The sequence below is a fragment of the Camellia sinensis genome, chromosome 6 (assembly GCF_055761805.1).
Source record: "Camellia sinensis isolate YWXY chromosome 6, ASM5576180v1, whole genome shotgun sequence".
Lineage (NCBI taxonomy): Eukaryota > Viridiplantae > Streptophyta > Magnoliopsida > Ericales > Theaceae > Camellia > Camellia sinensis.
Window position 1 is genome coordinate 177,083,083 of NC_138966.1, and position 19,309 is coordinate 177,102,391.

A 19,309-nucleotide genomic window follows, 5' to 3' on the forward strand; every position below is an offset into this window, starting at 1 on the left:
GGAGGAACAATTCAAGATATCTTTTCATCATATCATCTTCCCTTTCCCAAGTGGCATAAATGCCACCATGGTTTTGCCAGTCCACTTTCACTAACGGAATTTCTTTATTCCTCAACTTCTTGATTCGTCGGTTTACAATCTGAATAGGCCGCTCTTCATAAGTGTAGTCATCAGTTAGCACTACATGGGTAGGCTCAATAACATGGAAAGGATCCTGAAGATAATCCCTCAAAATCGAAATATGGAAGACGTTATGCATATTCTCCATTTCAGGAGGAAGCGCTACTTGATACGCCATCAGATTAATCTTTTCAATGATCTCATACGGTTCGACATATCTCGGTGCTAGCTTACCCTTGACTCCAAAGCAAGTCTGCCCTTTCATTGGTGTCACTTTAACAAAAACATGATCACCCACTTCATATTCCCTGTCTTGCCTTCGGACATTCGCATAACTTTTCTGTCGACTTTGTGCGGTTTTCAATCTTTGTTGAATCAGTTTCACCTTTTCCGTGGTTTCATGTACAATCTCGGGCCCAAGCAAAGGCCCATCTCCAACTTCTGCCCAGCAAATAGGAGATCGATATTTTCTGCCATATAAAGCCTCGAAAGACTCTATACCAATGCTTGAGTGAAAACTGTTGTTGTAGGCGAATTCAGCCAAAGGTAAATGATTTTCCCAATTTCCTTGGAAATCAAGAACACACATACGCAGTAAATCTTCCAGAGTCTGGATTGTTCTCTCTGACTGGCCATCGATCTGAGGATGGTATGTACTACTCAGTCTCAATTCGGTACCCAATGTTGTCTGCAGACTTTGCCAGAATCTCGATGTAAACTTCGAGTCCCTATCAGAAACAATGGACACAGACACTCCATGCAATCTAACAATCTCAGCAATATAAATTATAGCCAACTTGTCCGCATTATAAATTGTTTTGACAGGTAAGAAGTGAGCAGATTTAGTCAATCTATCAACAATAACCCAAATTGAGTCCATACCTTTACTGGAGCGAGGTAATCCAACAATGAAATCCATAGTAATATGTTCCCATTTCCACTCCGGTATCGGTAAAGGCTGAAGTAAGCCTGCGGGTCGTTGATGTTCAACTTTGACTTGTTGGTAATGTAAACATTTTGACACAAACTCGGCAATCTCCTTCTTCATTCCCGGCCACCAGAAATTAAGTTTCAAGTCTTGGTACATTTTTGTATTTCCCGGGTGGATAGAAAGTTTTGAATTGTGGCTTCCTGCAAAATTCGTCTATTCAGTTCGGAATCATTCGGTACACACAACCTTCCCTGAAACTTCAACACATTGTTTTCAAGTTTAAAGTCTGGCCTTGGTTTGGACTCCCGTTCCTCAATGACCTTTCTCAGAAAGTCATCTTGGTGTTGTTTCTCTTTAATCTCCTCAATAAGTGCCAGTTGAGCAGAAATAACAGCCAATGTTCCACCTTGTTCTCGCAAAACAATCTCAACTTCGAATTTTTCAAGATCATATAGCAGTTCTTTCTGTTCGGTGAGTAAACAGGACAAATTCCTAATTGATTTCCGACTCAGTGCATCAGCAACGGTGTTGGCTTTCCCCGGATGGTACAAAATTTGTAAGTCATAGTCTTTTATCAGTTCTAACCATCTCCGCTGCCTCATGTTCAACTCTTTCTGTGTAAAGAAGTATTTCAAGCTCTTGTGATCGGTGTATACCTCACATGTTGCCCCATATAGGTAGTGGTGCCAAATTTTCAATGCAAATACCACTGCGGCAAGTTCTAAATCATGAGTAGGGTAGTTCTTTTCACGTGGTCTCAGTTGTCGGGAAGCATACGCAATAACTTTACCATTCTGCATTAAAACACATCCCAAACCTTTATAAGAAGCATCACTAAAAATAGTAAACCCATCCGTACCTGAATGTAGGGTAAGAATCGGTGCAGTCATAAGTCGGGTCTTTAACTCTTGGAAAGCTGATTCTCTTTGATCGGTCCAGTCAAATGATATTCCCTTTTGAGTCAACTGAGTCAATGGTAGAGCAATTTTGGAGAAGTCTTTCACAAACCTCCTGTAGTACCCGGCTAAGCCCAAGAAACTTTGAATTTCAATAACATTAGTCAGTCTAGGCCAATTTACCACTGCTTCAATCTTCTGTGGGTCAACTGAAATGCCATCCTTACTAATCACATGTCCCAAAAACATAACATTATCAAGCCAAAATTCACACTTTGTCAGTTTAGCATATAGTTTTTGTTCTCTTAAGGTCTGTAAGGCAATGCTCAAATGACATTCATGTTCTTCCTTACTCTTGGAATAAATCAAAATGTCATCTATAAAAACAACCACAAATTCATCGAGGAATGGTTTGAAAACTCTGTTCATAAGGTCCATAAATGCAGCAGGTGCATTAGTAACTTCGAAAGGCATAACAAGAAATTCATAATGTCCGTACCTCGTTCGGAAGACAGTCTTTTCGATGTCCTCTGGTTTGACTTTCAACTGGTGATATCCGGATCTAAGGTCAATTTTGGAGAAAACCTGGGCACCCTGTAACTGGTCAAATAAATCATCAATACGAGGCAGTGGGTATTTGTTTTTCATTGTTACTTTGTTCAGTTCACGGTAGTCAATGCAGAGTCTCAGTGAGCCGTCTTTCTTTTTCACAAATAGAATTGGTGCGCCCTACGGTGAAGTACTGGGCCTGATGAACTTCTTATCTAATAATTCTTGCAGCTAAATTTTTAGTTCTTTCAATTCGGTAGGTGCCATTCTGTACGGAGCTTTAGAAACTGGCTGTGTACCCGGTAATGCTTTGATAGTAAACTCAATCTCCCTATCAATCAAATCTCCTGGAAAATCATCTAGAAAAACATTTGGGAATTCTCTGACTATAGAAATACTGTCCACATTAGCTTTAGTATCAGTAGGTATAGTCAATATGCAACATAAATACCCTTTACACCCATTTTTGATTAATTTGAATGCTTTCATGGACGAAATCAGGTATGGGGGAGGCACTGCACCAACTCCCTTAAATACAAATTCAGGCAATCCGGGTGGACGGAAAACAACTTGTTTCGTTACACAGTCTATGGTAGCATAATATTTTGTTAACTAGTTCATTCCCAAAATTATATCAAAATGATCAATATTTAAAGGCAGTAAGTCAATATACAAAAGCACATCCCCAATAACAATCTCACATGCAGGATACATATAAGCACAAGTCATGGATCCCCCTGCGGGTGAAGATATAGCTAACAAATAGTTCATGGGTTCCAGTGGTCTATTTAATTTTCGTGAAAAAGCATGCGAGACAAATAAATGTATAGACCCCGAATCAATTAGAATATAACCATTTTGGGCACAGATTGAGAGTATACCTGACACAATGGTCTCGATGTTCTACACGTCTCCCAGTACAAGTGCAAACACCCGGCCTTGCCTTAAAGGCTCTTTTCCAGCGACTTTAGGGTTGGGTTTTGGTGTAACAATTGATGCCGCGACACTAGCTACAGCCTTACTATTGCCTTGGGACGTAGAAGGGCAATCTTTGACCATGTGGCCCACCTTGCCACACCTGTAACAAGCACTAGAAATCTTGTAGCAAACCCCCTTATGCCTTTTTCTACATTCGGAGCAGGGTGGTATGGAACCACTTCCCTGACTAGAACTGTTTGTTGACCTTGTGTTTTGCTTTTTATTCAATGAACTGTTCCGGCATTTCTTAAACTTAAAGCCCCGTCTCTTACCGCGCCACTCAGTCACCGGCGTTTCAGTCTATTTTAAGGCTTCGATATTCGACTCAGCTATTATTGCTCGGTCAAGAACATCCACATATTTAAGTAACTTCAGAACATTGATTCGATCAAGTATCTCGACATTAAGCCCGCCTTCAAATTTTCTGGCCTTCTTATAATCAGTATCCACCATGTGTGGTGCATAACGGGCGAGTTCAGTGAATTTAGACTCACATTCTGCTACGGACATGGTACCTTGTTTCAACTGTTCAAATTCAATTACCTTGAGGTCTCGGACACACTGGGAAAAGTATTTCTCAAAGAAAGCTTCCTTAAACTGAGCCCAAGTCATAGCATTGTTGGTGTCACAGACGAGCATCCACCACCGTCTGGCCTCTTCTTGTAAAGTGAAGGTAGCCAGTAACACCTTGTGTGCTTCAGAACACGAAAATACTTCAAACAGTTTTTCAGTTTCTAGAACCCACGCTATGGCCTTTACTGGTTCAAGGCCTCCTTGGAATGATGGTGGTTTCATTTTGTTGAACTTCTGCGTTAAAGCGATAACATCATCATGAATATTCTGTTCAGGTTGTACAGGAGGAGGTGGGGGCTGTTGGTTTTGTTGTTGCCTTAGGGCCTCAGTCAACAGTTCAACTGTTCTTTCTGACCTTGCCATTCTTACCTCAGATGATTCAGATTCATCGGCATTTCTTGCATTCTCCATTTCACTATAGGCAATATGGTAATAATAAACATAGGAAGTTGCTGACTTAAGCATATTAGCACATTAGCACATATATTCATATCATAGCCACACACACTTTCTCATGCTCATGCAATGCCCTAATTACTTTTCTAGGACATCCTATAGCTCATTTGGATACGTGTGTGCGGTATAACTCGTGCTCTGATATCGCTCTAATACCACTCTGTCACGACCCAAACCCGCTCATATGGGTTTAGTATCGCAACCGGCCAGTAATCTGTGCTTACCGAAGGCCTGCTTGACAGTAGTGATAGTAATACAGAGTAAGGGACTGGAGGAAGCCAAACAGTAATAAAAAGATATCCAATGAGCTGTGAGAATCTGTATGCAAAAAGACTTTTATAAATAAGCCACATTTATGACCAAAACATATATACATACGTCATATACACAAACATCCCAGTTAGGGACCAAATTCCTTCACCATAACTGTACAGTCAAGTCTTATTCATCTATTACAAAACAGAGACAAAAATGGTAGATCAGAAACACCCTAAAACAGCTGTAGCTTGAACGCACTCGGAACCTCGAAGTGAGGCACAATGGTTGGCTCGATAAAACGAGAGCTTAACTTGACGCTCTTAGCATTGGTCCGGTGCTTGGACACCTACATATAAATATAAACAGTGAGCTAAAGCCCAGTGAATAACATATGCGTAAAGGGGTTAAGAATGAATGTCCTTTCATTAATTAAAACAGTCATTTGCATCAGTAAGTCAGTTATTCAATCAGTGGCTCATATTTCATGCCATATCAGTCATTTAGAATTCATAACAGTCATACGTGGTACGTCTAATAACAAAACAATACAGTAGGTCTTAATAGATCGAACAGTCAGTTGATGGCCATCATAGCAGTAAACAGTAGTAGTTCCAAACATGGAAACTGACAGAGATCTCTGTAACAGTAGCAGTAACAGTATAGTAACAGTAAGTTGCTATGGATGCCACGAATACAATTTACAAATAGGACAAACATTCATTCAGTAAGTAATATCATTTCAGAAAGTGGTACAGTCAATCGTTCAGAAATAGTTGTAATTGAACATATCTTTACAACATTGTTACTTACAGAGTACTGGGCTATAGATAGGCTAGTCAGCGTCCTCGGGTGCCAACCCTACACAGTTGCAGAACGAACACACACTAAGTTACACACTTGGAATTAATAACTTAGCCTCTTAACTCGACTCGGTGTGGTTCTATAACATTATCCTCATTAAAATGCCTTAAACTTGGCCTAGGAATGCCTAGGATGGAATGAGGATGCAAAAATGTACTTTAAAACACTTTTCAAAATTTGCTAAAAACAGGGGTCTCGCTCGAGCGTGGCTTTTTACGCTCGAGCGAGCTTACCAAAACAGAGGGGTCGCTCGAGCGTAGACTCTCTCGCTCGAGCGGTCTGTAAAAACATGAAAAGTACTGGATGTTGAAAATCTCCGCTCGATGCTCGCTTGAGCGTGAGACACAGCTCTTCGCTTAAGCGTAGGTCTCGTCGCTCAAGCATGCGTCTGCGCGCACAAAAACCTGAGAGCTTGCAATCTATGCTCAAGCCAGCATTCCGTCGCTCAAGCGGAGACTTGAACAAAACGATGGTTGCTCGAGCGTGGAAGCCAAAATTTGGAATTTCCAAATTTGCCTCCAAAGCTCAAACCAAGCATTACACTTACCAAAACTCGACCTTTTGGGCTCATTTTCTGAAAAACACTTGGAAACTCTTACCACAACATGTTTTGAAGATCAATTTTGTAAAATCAAGCCCAAATGTGAGACAATTGACCACAATTTCAAAGAAGCTTTCATGAATTATGTAAGAACATAACATGCATGAGTTCCTTTGAACTCTAATGCTGTAAAACATGATCAAATGCAAGATTGAGCTCAAAATCATGGTGAATTCATGGACCACAACAAAAATATGAACATGCATGTAAGAAATTCCTATGAAAGCAACCTCAAAATCCAAGAACACTTCACTCTCTTAAATTCCAACTTAACTAACCATGAATTCACCTATTTCATTAATATATAAGCTCTAGATGGCTCAAAAACAAAATTAAAGGGTTGAGCTCTTACCTAGGCTCTTCAATTAAGCTTTACTTAAGCAAGGTCCTTGAGCAAATGAACAATTCTTTAAAATTCAAGTCAAATTTCTAGATGAATTCAATCTCCCTCAAGTCTCTCTCTCTCTCTCTCACGGTTTTGGTCTTGCAAGATGAAATGGATGGTATATCAAACATAAAAGAAGTAGAGAAGGGATGGCCTTGAATCAAGCTACCAGGTGGCAATTGTGTAAATAACTCAAACTAGTGTAAATTAGCATTATTTAATCTAATTAATTATTCCAAATCAAATTTTAATTAAACTACCATAAAATCACATAAATCCTAATTAGCATAAAATACTAATCAATTTCTGATTCGGTTGCCGATAAGGCCTTAAATTTGCAATTCGAAATTAAAAACATGAACAGATCATTTAATGACAAACAGATAGAAATGCATTTAAAGCATCACACTCATGCAAACAAATTAGGATTTCATTCTAATCAATTACTTATCATGCTCAGTCACAGTTTAAAACTTATCAGAGGTGAGGGTTGTCACAGAGACAGAGATCAACCAAAAATGGGTTTGATCAACCAAAAAAAATGGGTTACATGTACCAAAAAAAATGTTGTTGAAGATCAACCAAAAAAAAATGGGCAGAGAGAGAGATCAACATAATCAACGCATCATCATCATCAACAACACCACCTTCATCAACATCATCATTATCAACACATCCAGATCCAGATCCACTAGGAAAAAGAAAAAAAAATACAGAAAACAGAGAAAGTGGCGATCGGCGACGATACCCACGGGCGATCGATCGACGCCGCCATCACCGTCTTCTCCTCTTCCTCCTTCTCTCTCGCCTCTTCTCTCTTCCCTTTCTCTTCTCTTCTCTCTTCTCTGTCTCGCTTCTCTCTTCTCTCTCTCTCGTCTGTATTCAAAAGCCAAAAATGAGAAGAAAAAAAAAAAAATCCAAAACGACGTCGTTTTGGGTTTCGAGCCGATTCGGTCCAAGGATTTTCGAGCTACCAGGTATTATTCTTATTTAGTCCCGTTTTGTAGCTTGAATCTCTGAAGGCTCGAATGGCTTCAGAGATTTTTTGTCAAAACAGTTTTTTGTCAACCGTTAATTTATTCACCGTCAATTTTTTTTTATACGAAACTGATTTGATCACATAGGTATCGATATCCAATCAACGTGATTTTTTACAAGTATATAGTACTCGACGAGTTCTACACATTGAACGGTTTAGATTTTCAAAACGAGATCCGTGGTGGGCCCCCACGGGCCCAACAGCACGGTCCAATCCAATGGTGGACTGGACCAATGCCAGACCCATTTACTAACTATAGTTTTAATTGCATTAATTTTTACTCTTAAATTTTTATATTATATTAATTTTGATTAATTGATAATATCTTTTTAAAAATTAAATTAAAACAACGAGCAAAATAATTCATTTTCTCTACTCAAAGTGATTGAGTGCTAGCATCTAATCTCAAATAATCCATTTCCTTTTAAATGGCCGAAATGAACCATTTGCCTTTATTTTTTATTTAATTTCTTAATGGATATTATTAATTTGACTAAATTGATCCAACGTAAAATTTTATGTGGCAAAATTGATATAATTGAAACTATATGAATCAAATTGACACAATAGAAAAATTACAAGAATTGTAATTTTTTTCTCTCATATAGGGTGTTGATGTAGCTAAACTAATTGTAGGTAAATAATGGTCTAACTTTGTACAATTTCTTACAAGTTGAAACCTAATGGTTAAAAAGTTGTAGCTAAAATAGATGTGTCATGCTTCTAATGTATAGTGTTTTAAATTTATATACATGATATCATTTTTAACTCATAATAGCTAAAATAAATATTTTCGCATAGGTTCTTGATAAATAAATTTAAAAAAAAAAAACCCTAACACCACCAGGCCAATGAAATTAATGGTTACTTCTAATAACATGGGTATTTGTTGCTAATTTTGACATATAGTTGCTGAAATATTTGACATAGTTGAAACTAATTGTTACTTTCTTTTGTATTGTTTTCACCCAGCAAGGAAAAACAAATGCTGGTGCTTAGTGGATTTGATGATTGAATTGGCTGCTAATATTTGACAATAAACAATGAAAAAAACCAAGAAGAGTGGAATGTAATGCTGGGAATAAGAATTGTAAGATGAGTAAGTAATCTACCATTTCTTTCTTGGCCATCATGCTACTCAAACTTAGTTTTTGTCATATATAACCTTTAAGGCCTAACCTTAAGCAATTAAAAAAGGTTCAATTCGCACTTGGTTTTTTCACCAGTAAAATCATTTGGAAAAATAATTAAAAACAAACAAAAAAATTCTTAAGATGTAAAATTACAAAATTAGAGAATTAAACACACACACACACACACACAAAAATCTACTAAAATATTGTCTTAGGTTATAGACTTACAGTAAAGCAATGAATTTTGACAAATTATGTTTTAATTAATGGTTCATACTTCATACAAATGAACAACTCATTATGGAATTTTAAGCAAAAAATGGAATGAAATAAGGCTTCCTAATTTTAACTGAAAGAACTAACAGGACTAGTTTATGTTTAGGGGTTATTTGTGATGACCTAAATAAGTGCACTTTTTGTCTTTTTACGAAAAGATGTGCAGAAAAGTAGAGAGATGATGTGATGAAAAAAAGAAAAAAAGATAAAAAGATTGATTATTTTGACGTTGCCAAACTTGGCCTTAATGTTCATTTTGATATAATTTTCATAAAATTTGTAATATATGATATATATTCAACAAATTATTAAAAAAAAAATAGTTAAATTATATGAATGAATTGTGAAGAATATGTTGTGCTGGATTTACGGATGTTTAATCTTATTGAATCAAAGAAATTTTTTTTTTTTTTTTTTAACGTGAAAAAGGACCTTCCGTGAGAACATTGTAGTATAAGCGAATCAGACTCCGGAACAATTAATTGCTAAACAGATTTAACCCAAGAGGAAGCCAACATTCACCCAAAAAGCACACACAACGGACCAAAGTCAAACATTGAAAACCAGAGAGATGAGTGCATTTTTTGGATGACTCGACGGTGATGGTCAAAGTCAATATTTTTGGCTACTTTCCTTTTTTCGTATACGCGTAGAAGTTTCACATACTGTTTTATGGACTTCTTTGTTTTGTCTTAAGCAAATTAAGGAGTGATTTGGCAGCTAACTAAAAGTTAGATTTTAACTTTTTAATTTATTTTGAATCAAATCATTTCTCATATTTTTTTTACATATATAAAAGAATAAAAAAATTAAAAAAAAAGTCAAAAATCTAGCTTAAGTCCTTATTTGGCATGGTGTTATTAGGCTAAAATAGTTATAAGAAATAAAATAAATTAAAAAGTTGATAAAATAAAATATCACATCCAAATCATAATCATTTCATTTTTTCTCTCACAATTATCAGAAAAAATAAAAAATTCTAACATAAACGAGACTTTTTAACCCATGTGTAGCGACCCTAATTTTTTTTGTAAGCCCTTATTTATTTATTATTATTATTATTATTGTTATTATTATTTTATTTTATTTTTGACTTGATTAATTATGTGGTTACATGAGAATTTAGCGTGGTATTAAATTAATTTAATGTATTAGTTAATTATATATAATTAATCTGAATATTTATATTTATATATTTATATATATATATATTAAAAAAAATTATTGATATAAATTTTGTATAAGATAATTATATTTATATATGTGATTTATTTGTATAATATAATATAATAAGAAATTAGGTTATTATATAAGTATTCAACTAGGTTTAGAAGTTCATAAGGGAAAAAAAAAAAAAAAAAAAAGAAGAAAAGAAAAAAAAGAAAAAAAAGAAACGAGCAGCCGTAAGAGAGTGCTCTGAGAGAGAGAGAGAGAGAGAGAGAGAGTGTGTGTGTGTGTATGTGTATGTGTGTGTGTGTGAGAGAGAGATCAAGATCAAAGAGTGGAGTTGAGGAATTAAGAGGGACGGCGGAAGAAGGTGAAAAAGGGTTTGAGTTTTATTTTGGTGCTTTCATTAGTTTTTTAAATAATTTTTGAATTTTTAAAAAAATATTGTGAATACAAAATTTACTTTTCTTGATTTATATTTAATTCGTTGTTTTTATTTATTTATTTTTATTTATTTGATGTTGAATTGATTTCATATTTGCATGTACATTATTGATCGATTTTAATTATTTTGATTAGTTTTGTATGTAAGGTTTAGGGTTTTTAGATGATTGATCGATTTTAATTATTTTGTTTAGTTGTGTATGTAAAGTTTAAGATTTTTAGATGATTGATTGAGACTCCGTTTGGGAAGTGGGTTGGCTTTTTGAGTTTTTGGTTTTTTTTGCCTATTTTAGCCTGGGCTAAAAAGCTTGATTTGGGAAGGGCTTTTTGGCTTTTTTGACTTTTTTTTAGAGAGAATAATGTAATGATTATGGGTTGGAGTGATGTTTTGTTTGTTATGACTAAAATAACCTACTTTGTCTTTTGTGGCTATTTTAGCCCCAACCTTCCTTGCCAAACGGACCCTGATTTTAATTTTTCTACAATAGTGAAGTTTCTAATTACGCTAAGTAATATCTTTTTCTATTGAAGATAAACTTTTGTTTCTTGTTTCTTCCAGGTTTTGGTTGTTGCTAACCCTGCCAACACCAATGCGTTGATTCTAAAGGAATTTGCACCATCAATTTCTGAGAAAAACATTACTTGTTTGACAAGGTTGGACCATAACAGGGCCCTTGGTCAAGTTTCAGAGAGATCGAATGTCCCAGTATCTGATGTGAAAAATGTTATTATTTGGGGTAATCATTCCTCAACTCAGTATCCTGATGTCAACCATGCAACTGTCACGACACCAGCTGGAGAGAAGCCTGTCCGTGAGCTTGTTGCTAATGATGAATGGTATGAAGAAAGTATAAATAACATATTTGGCCGTTATGTGTTTGTGTTAGCTTGGATTCGCTGTTAAAGCATCGATCAACATTTTATGGTTTTCACTTCAGAGTTATGATGCACTTCCTTCCTTAGGTTGCATGGAGAATTTATTATCAAGGCTAGAAAGTTGTCTAGTGCATTGTCTGCTGCTAGCTCTGCTTGTGACCACATTCGTGATTGGGTCCTTGGAACTCCAGAGGTTGCTCTTGTTCTTCCCTAGCCTACATTTCTATACCAGCTAAAATTATCCTACACATTCCTTGTCTTTCTATTGCTGCATGTTCAGGGATGTATTGAGCGAAAACATTCTTTGCTTATCTTTTCTTCTGTTGGAACATTGCAGGGAACTTGGGTTTCTATGGGTGTATACTCTGATGGCTCATACAATGTGCCAGCTGGACTTATTTATTCTTTCCCTGTTACTTGTTGCAATGGAGTATGGACAATTGTTCAAGGTCAGAATGTGTCTAATAAAGTTAATGCATAGTTCTTTCGTATCATACATGGACAAGTAATAGGATCAGAAACTATATCAGCAATTGTCTTATGTTTTAGGTGCCTTTTTAATTTTAATCAATTTTGAACAAACAGGCATTCAAGCTGTGATATTGATATGTTCCTTTCCTAGTCCTCATTGTTGGCATTTATATTCCCCTTTTTGTTAAAAAAATTTGCAATGATGTCTTGATATTCCCTATACATTTTCCAATAGTTGGTCTCATATTTTTGTTATTATTTAATTGGTTTAGCACTTGCATTCTATTATGACTAGGTTTAATGATTTTTTCTGGACTTTTAATACCAATAAGAGATAATTAGTAGGTTTAGGCTAAATGTACATATTGGTGATCATTGATCAACAATTTCTGATTTTCTAGGTGGATTCTTAACCAGTGTTTTGCTTCCCTTTCTATATCTCAGGTTTCCCAATTGATGATCTTTCAAGGAAAAAGTTGGACTTGACCGCCGAAGAGCTTACTGAGGAAAAGGCTCTGGCACACTCTTGCCTTTCTTGAATTTGCTCCTAACCTCCTTTATGTTGTAGTAGGTCTCGTGCTTTTGTGTGTTTTTGGAAGAAACAGCTACGGTTTTGAATAATGCCATTGTTATGTGAACACTTAATGGAAGGATAGAGATAAACTCCTCTACTTGGTAAATGAATTAGATTTGTACGGGCAGTTTTTGTCCAAGATTTCTTATTTAGGTTAAGTTTGGAAAGTCTCAAATAATCTATCTTCTTATTTTTTTATCTTTTTTTCATCACATCATCTTTCTACTTTTCTATACATCTTTTTATAAAAAGACAAAAAATATACTTATTTAGGTCATTCCAAACAATTTCTTACTATCATGATTTTTGACACAGTACTTGACGGCACATTATGTGGTGTCACGGATTTTTAGACCACTCCCATCAATTCCAGTAGTGATGAGAACATGATTTCTTTTATTTTTATGGTAAACTTGTTGAGTACATAAAGCCTCCGTTTGGGAAGGGGGTTGGCTTTTTGGCTTTTTAATTTTTTTGGCTATTTTAGCTTGGGCTTAAAAGTTTGGTTTGGGAAGGGTTTTTTGACTTTTTGGCTTTTTTGAGTTTTTTTGTGAGAGAAGAATGTAATGATTATGGGTTGGATGTGATGTTTTGTTTGTTATGGCTAAAATAGCCTATTTTGTTTTTTGTGGCTAATATAGTCAAAAAAGCCTGCAAATCCACTTGCCAAACACAGGCAAAATCGACTTCTTTGTTTTATTCTATTGGGTAGAAATAATTTAAGTAAGTTTTAAAAATTATTTGTCTGCAAATAGTGCTTTTTATTATTATGCGAGCACAAGTCAGAGCAAATAAGAGTTGTTTCAGACAAGGGGGGTGTTTGGTAGAGCTCTTTTAAGCCAACTTATAGTTTTTGGCTTTTAAAAAGTTATTTTGGACTGTTTGGTTAAACTTATTTCAAACAGCTTCTGATTCTAACAACTTATTTTAAGTAAAAAAAGCTGATTCTGAGAAGCTGCTCACCCCTTGCTTCTGATTATCAGCTTCTGCTGTGGATATGTTAATTCACGGTTATACTCTTAGATTTTTTTATTTTTTATTTTTTTAAAAATAGAAAAAGACCCAAATGGATTATAAAATATTATTATTATTTTTTATGAAAAATGTAGACAAATAGTGAATAATAAAAAATAAAAATTAATTGAAAAAGTTACTTCACAGCTTATTTAACAAACACTACTCACCAACTTAAATCTATAATCCAACAGCTGTACCAAACAGATTAACAGCTTCTGACTAAAGTCATAATCTATAATCTGTTAAGCTATAATCTATAATCTGTTTTAACAACTACACCAAACAGCACTAAGTACTATGACTTGCACTGGAGGCAGATTCATATGCAAGTACATGAAACTAGAGTAATTATTTTGAATTATTCTTATTTAAATGCAAAATTTTCAATTATTTTCAATATTTCTTTTTTTAAAAAAATAACTCGTGTTTTAGAAAATATCAAAAAATTAATTTTGATTTTTAAAAATTAAAAATATAAAATAATGCGTGCTTTCAAACTCGTTATAGGGATTTGGCCATATTTCCACATCACTCGGGAGTGTTTGGAAATTGGCTTTTCAATAGTTTTAAATTTTTTATGAAATAAACTACAAAAAGGCTTTTTAAATATTTTTTAAATTTATTTATGAAAAAATGTACAAAAAGATGGAGAGAATGATTTGAGAGTTTTGTAGTAATTGAAAAATGATCCGTTGCTCGAATTTGTTGGCTCGAAATTGGCCCGAATATCCAAAACGACGTCGTTTTGGGTATTTTTTTTTCTTTTCTTTTCTTTTCTTTCTTTCTCTGTGCGTTGAAATGCAAAGGGAGAGAAGAGACGAGGGGAGAGAGAGAGAAGAGAGAGAAGAGGAGAAGAGGAGAAGGAAGATCGAACCCCACGGATTTTCATCAGACCCAGCTCCTTCTTCTTCTTCTTAATTCTTCATCAGACCAAGCTCCTTGGTTCGGTTCCGGATCATCAGACCCATCATCATCATGAGACCCAGCTTCTTCTTCTTTACGGAAAAGAGGAACCAAACCACGGATTTTTAATTCTTCAGTAGATCTGGATTTGAGGATTAAAGGTAATTTTTTTTTTGTTGATAAAGATGATGATGATGTTGAAGATGATGATGATGTTGTTGCAATGATGTTGATGATGATGTGTTGATGATGAAGATGTTGATATTGATGTTGATGAAGATCTCTGTGTTGTTGTTGATGAAGATGTTGATATTGATGAAGATCTCTGTATTGTTGATGAAGAAGATGAACTCTGTTCCTCTCTCTGTGTTGTTGTTGATGAAGATGAACCCAGCTTCCTCTTTCTCTCTCTGTTCTTCATCTTTTTTCTTCATCTTCAAAGAGAGAAAAAAAAAAAAAAAATTTCGAAAACGACGTCGTTTGGTCTCTGGCCATTCGAGCTGTGTTGATTTCAAGCTACCAATCGGGATTGGTAATAATTTTTAACTTTTTTCGAGTAAAAACTCTACTTTCCAAAAGGCTTTACTGCATAGGTACCAAGCGTGGTATATAAGCCTTGGCGGGCTTATGTTTTTGGGTTGGGCTTGGGCCGTGGTCCTTGTGGGCTTCTCAGGAAGAACTTTCCACTAGTAAAAGAGGTATACAATAACATCGCCTCACTGGTATATAAGCCTTGGCGGGCTTAAGCTTTTGAGTTGGGCTTGGGCCGTAGTTCTTGTGGGCTTCTCAGGAAGAACCTTCCACTACTAAAGAGGTAGATGAATAAGATTATTGAGTACGGCGTACATGAAAATAAGACGAATGAGAGCAAATTGAAAATTTTGATAAAAAAAGGCAGTACCTATTAATTAAAGAATTTTGGTAATGTGTGTTCTTAAGATATATTAAAACGATTTAAAAAGATTGTATATTTTTTGTTGCACTTTGCCATTTGTTTCATCTGGCTATTTGTTGTGCCACTTAGCGGGCTCTCCTTGTCCCAGCCCTTAGGAATAAGCCAGATATATGTCTGTATTGTTGATTAAAAAAATAAAGAAATAAAGAAAAAAAAAAAAAGGACCAATAAAATCCAGTGAGGCCTTCAAAGGAAAAGAGAGAGTTTTAAGGACCACATCCAGATCCAGTGAATTTCTACCTAAACTTTTCTTAGCAAAGAATAAGATGGTAAAGAAAGTGGTAGTCTGCAAAAGAAAGTCACCAAGTCAGTTAATGGTTATAAAGGCCCCAGAGGTCCATTCCTATAATTTTCACCAATTGCAAGTATTAAATGTCACATTTGTATGCTGGTCCAGCTTGACTATTATCATTTTGATAACTTACACTTTAACTACTTGTCCTTCACATACTAAGAAAACTGGAATTTTTCCACCAACATATTAAGCCTCTGTTTGGGAAGTGGGTTAACTTTTTGACTTTTTGACTTTTTTAGTTATTTTGGTCTGGGTTAAAAAGTTTGGTTTGGGAAGAGCTTTTTGGCTTTTTTGACTTTTTTTGTGAGAGAAGAATGTAATGATTATGGGTTGGATGTGATGTTTTGTTTTTTGTGGCTAAAATAGCTAAAAAATCCCGAAAAAACCCTTCCCAAACGAACCCTAAGAAAATGTTGATTTTTCAAAATTGGGAACTTTTCCATTAAGATAAGAAAAAGTTGAGTTGTGTTTTGGTAAGACTTTCTAAAACTAATTTCACCATTATATTCTAATGCTATGTTCAGTAAAAGTTTTCAAATCATGATTCCAAATCAATTTTAAGACACATTTTGAAAACATGTTTGGTAAAGCAAAAATTTTTAAAATTTTTGATCTACCCGGTTGTCCGCCCCGGACATCCTCCTGGATGTCCAGCCGGTCATTCACCCCGTTGACCGGAACAGTACATTTTTTTTTTTTTTGCAATTACCAATTGCTACTTGTTATTTGAAAAAAAAAAATTATATTTGTTTTTGATATTTTTTAAATATATAAATTATTATTTTTAATCAAAATGACAAATTATTTTTTTGAATTAAATTTTAAAAGAGTTTTTAAAACTCATAACCAAACAATTTTTTTCATTTCATATGTCACATCAAAATTTCAAAACTCAATTCAATTTTTTTTTTTTAAACTTATAACTAAATAAATTTTTTCTTTTTAAATTATAATTTCAAAACTTACAAACTCAAAATATAAGTCTATTATCAAATTATAATTCGAAAATTCTACCGGATGCAACCTTATTTTTATTTTTTCCATCAATATGATGCAAATCGCAATCAATCAACAGCACTGGCGCTTGAGTCATGTTTTGGGATTGATTTAACAAGTCAAACTTAAAAATGTTTGAAAAGTTATGTTTGGTTGTGGTTTTTCAACCTCGTTTTTTTGAAAATTTTAGAGTATTCGTTTGATTATTCCAAAAACTCAGTTCACTTTTCAAAATGATATGCGGATGATTTTAAAGAGAGAGACAATTTTGAAAATGATATTTTGAGGATTTTTAAAATTGAAGTTTTCCTCTAATTTAAGGAGAAAGACAATTTTAAAAATAAAAAAATGTCACATGACAAGGTACTCTTATCTTATATGTATATATATATATATGTATATATTATATATGTATGAAAATATAATTTGGTATGTAGTTATTTATGAGTACATATCCTATCATTAAATCTGTGACTTTATCATAAAATTTTCACTCATTTCAACCACAAAAAGCGTAAAAAAAAATTTCCAAATTGGCATTAAAAAAATTTTCTTTCTCAAAATTAAATTTTCATAAATGTTATGCAGAAAATTTTGTAAATCGTAAATTTAAACATAAATTTATAACTTTTTTTAATGTTAATTCGTAAATAAAGTCACACGGTTAATGGTAGGATATGTATTCATAAATGGGTACATATCAAATTATATTTTCATACATTTATAGTATGTACATATATATATATATATATATAAAACTAAAATGAGAGTATTTTTTTATGTGACAATTTTTTTCTTAAATTGTCTCTCTCCTTAAATTGGAGGGAAATTTGAAATTGCAATGATATATTTTTTGAAAACCAAACAAAGATTCTTTTTCAAAACAGAGTTTTCAAATTACTTTTTCAAAAAAAAATTCAAAAAAATAGAACCAACATAGTGATTATTTTTTTAAACTTACGACTCCATGATAAATATATACACATTACACAACTTACGACTCCTTTTTTATTGTATCTTTTCATCCTCATTTGTTTTATCAATAAAATTCTCTTTGCTGATAAAAAAAAAAAAAAAAAAAAAACACAACTACATAAATTTAAAAATAAAACAAAAAAAAAAAAAATCAGAGTTACTCAACTCAATTACAGTTTGTTATAGATGAGCTAACAAATCAAGTTTAAAAATATATTTGTATTTTTTCAAACCAAGTTCGAACATCCCCTACTCAACTTGACTTGACTTGATTCATTTATGTGTAGAATAAAAAAATTGTTCTGTAAATTCACTTCGTAGTAAATACTTCACAAGAAATTATACATGAACAAATAATCTTTACTAAGTTCTGATAATAAAATACAATAAAATTTTAAATTAATATTTAATCCATAGGCACAAATGAAAAGAGAAGCAAATTTGTTTTTTTCATTATCATCATCATCATAATCGTTATACAACTCAAAGATGGCTCATAGGGTTCTTCTAACGAGCGCGGATTCACGGCCGCCCTACCCGGCAGCCAAACCCAGCAGCCTCCAAAACGATGCCGTTTTGGGGGCAAATTTTCAAAAAAAAAAAAAACGCAGAGGAAGAGAGGGAGGAAGGAGGGAGAAGAGGGAGGAAGGGGGAGGGAGGAGGAGGAAGGGGGAGGGAGGAGGAGGCAGGACTGGAGGGGGCCATAACCAGTGGGGGAGGAGGAGGAGGAGGAGGAGGCGACGAGCTGCGACGGCCGGCGACGAGCTGCGACGAGCTTCGATGGTGAGGCGAGACGACGATCGGACGGCTGCGACGGCCGGCGAGGCAAGACGACGATCGGACGGCTGCGCAGCCTCCTCCCTCCTCCTTCCTCCCTCTTCTCTCTCTCCCCTCCCCTCCCTCTGGTTTCCGTTTGAAGAGAGAGAAAACGAGAACAAAGAAGAAGAAAAGAAAAAAAAAAAAAAAAAAAACCCCAAAACGACGTCGTTTTGGGGGGCTGCCGGGTAGGGCCGCCGGGTAGGGCGGCCGAGGATCCGGATTCTCTTCTAACCTACAAATTTTTTATCTCTACACCCTATTTACCCCCACTAAAGCCTACAAATTTTTTATCTCTACACCCTATTTACCCCACTAAAGCCTCAAATACATCTGTATACAAAAAAATTTGCAAGTTAATAACTTTTTTATTTTCCCTTTGGCCCTTCAACTCACCACTCAGGTACACTTGCTTTATAAAAACAATATTCACCACCAAGGACTTGCTTTTTGTTTTATTGACAAAATGACACTATAGCTTTTGGACTTGGACAACTGGGTTTGGACTTTGCCGCCCCCCTCTTTAACGAGTTGACATCCTCTCCTTGTACTCTTTCTTTGCCTCCCTACTTGAAATGATGGAGATACATTTTGAGTTCATTTATTGGTCTAGATTTGAGCGGAAAAAGTAAATTTGAATTTATTTTATTATTTTATTATTTTTAAATAGTCAAATATGAACCATTAGATCAACTCAAAGTGCATCTTCACCGTTGCAAGTAGGGATGTGAGGAGGGAGCGCAAGGGGAGGATCTCAACTCCTC

The 19,309-nt window shown here is 34.8% G+C and overlaps 1 protein-coding gene across 1 annotated transcript; it reads left to right on the forward strand.

Moving 5' to 3' along the window:
- Positions 1-4,974: 4,974 nt before the first annotated feature.
- On the forward strand, positions 4,975-12,740 carry LOC145789097 (malate dehydrogenase 2, cytoplasmic-like). The gene is made up of 5 exons (XM_082876726.1): positions 4,975-5,004; positions 11,227-11,504; positions 11,631-11,736; positions 11,881-11,992; positions 12,459-12,740. The coding sequence occupies exons 1-5, from the start codon at positions 4,975-4,977 to the stop codon at positions 12,551-12,553; spliced, it is 621 nt and encodes a 206-aa protein (XP_082732852.1). The 3' UTR covers positions 12,554-12,740.
- Positions 12,741-19,309: the final 6,569 nt, after the last annotated feature.

Excerpts from the sequence above, each read along its gene's own strand:
- LOC145789097 (XM_082876726.1), top strand. The coding sequence starts at position 4,975 with ATGGTAGATCAGAAACACCCTAAAACAGCT. Across the intron at positions 11,737-11,880 it reads GGGTCCTTGGAACTCCAGAG|GGAACTTGGGTTTCTATGGG; the intron begins GTTGCTCTTGTT and ends GGAACATTGCAG. Across the intron at positions 11,993-12,458 it reads AGTATGGACAATTGTTCAAG|GTTTCCCAATTGATGATCTT; the intron begins GTCAGAATGTGT and ends TCTATATCTCAG.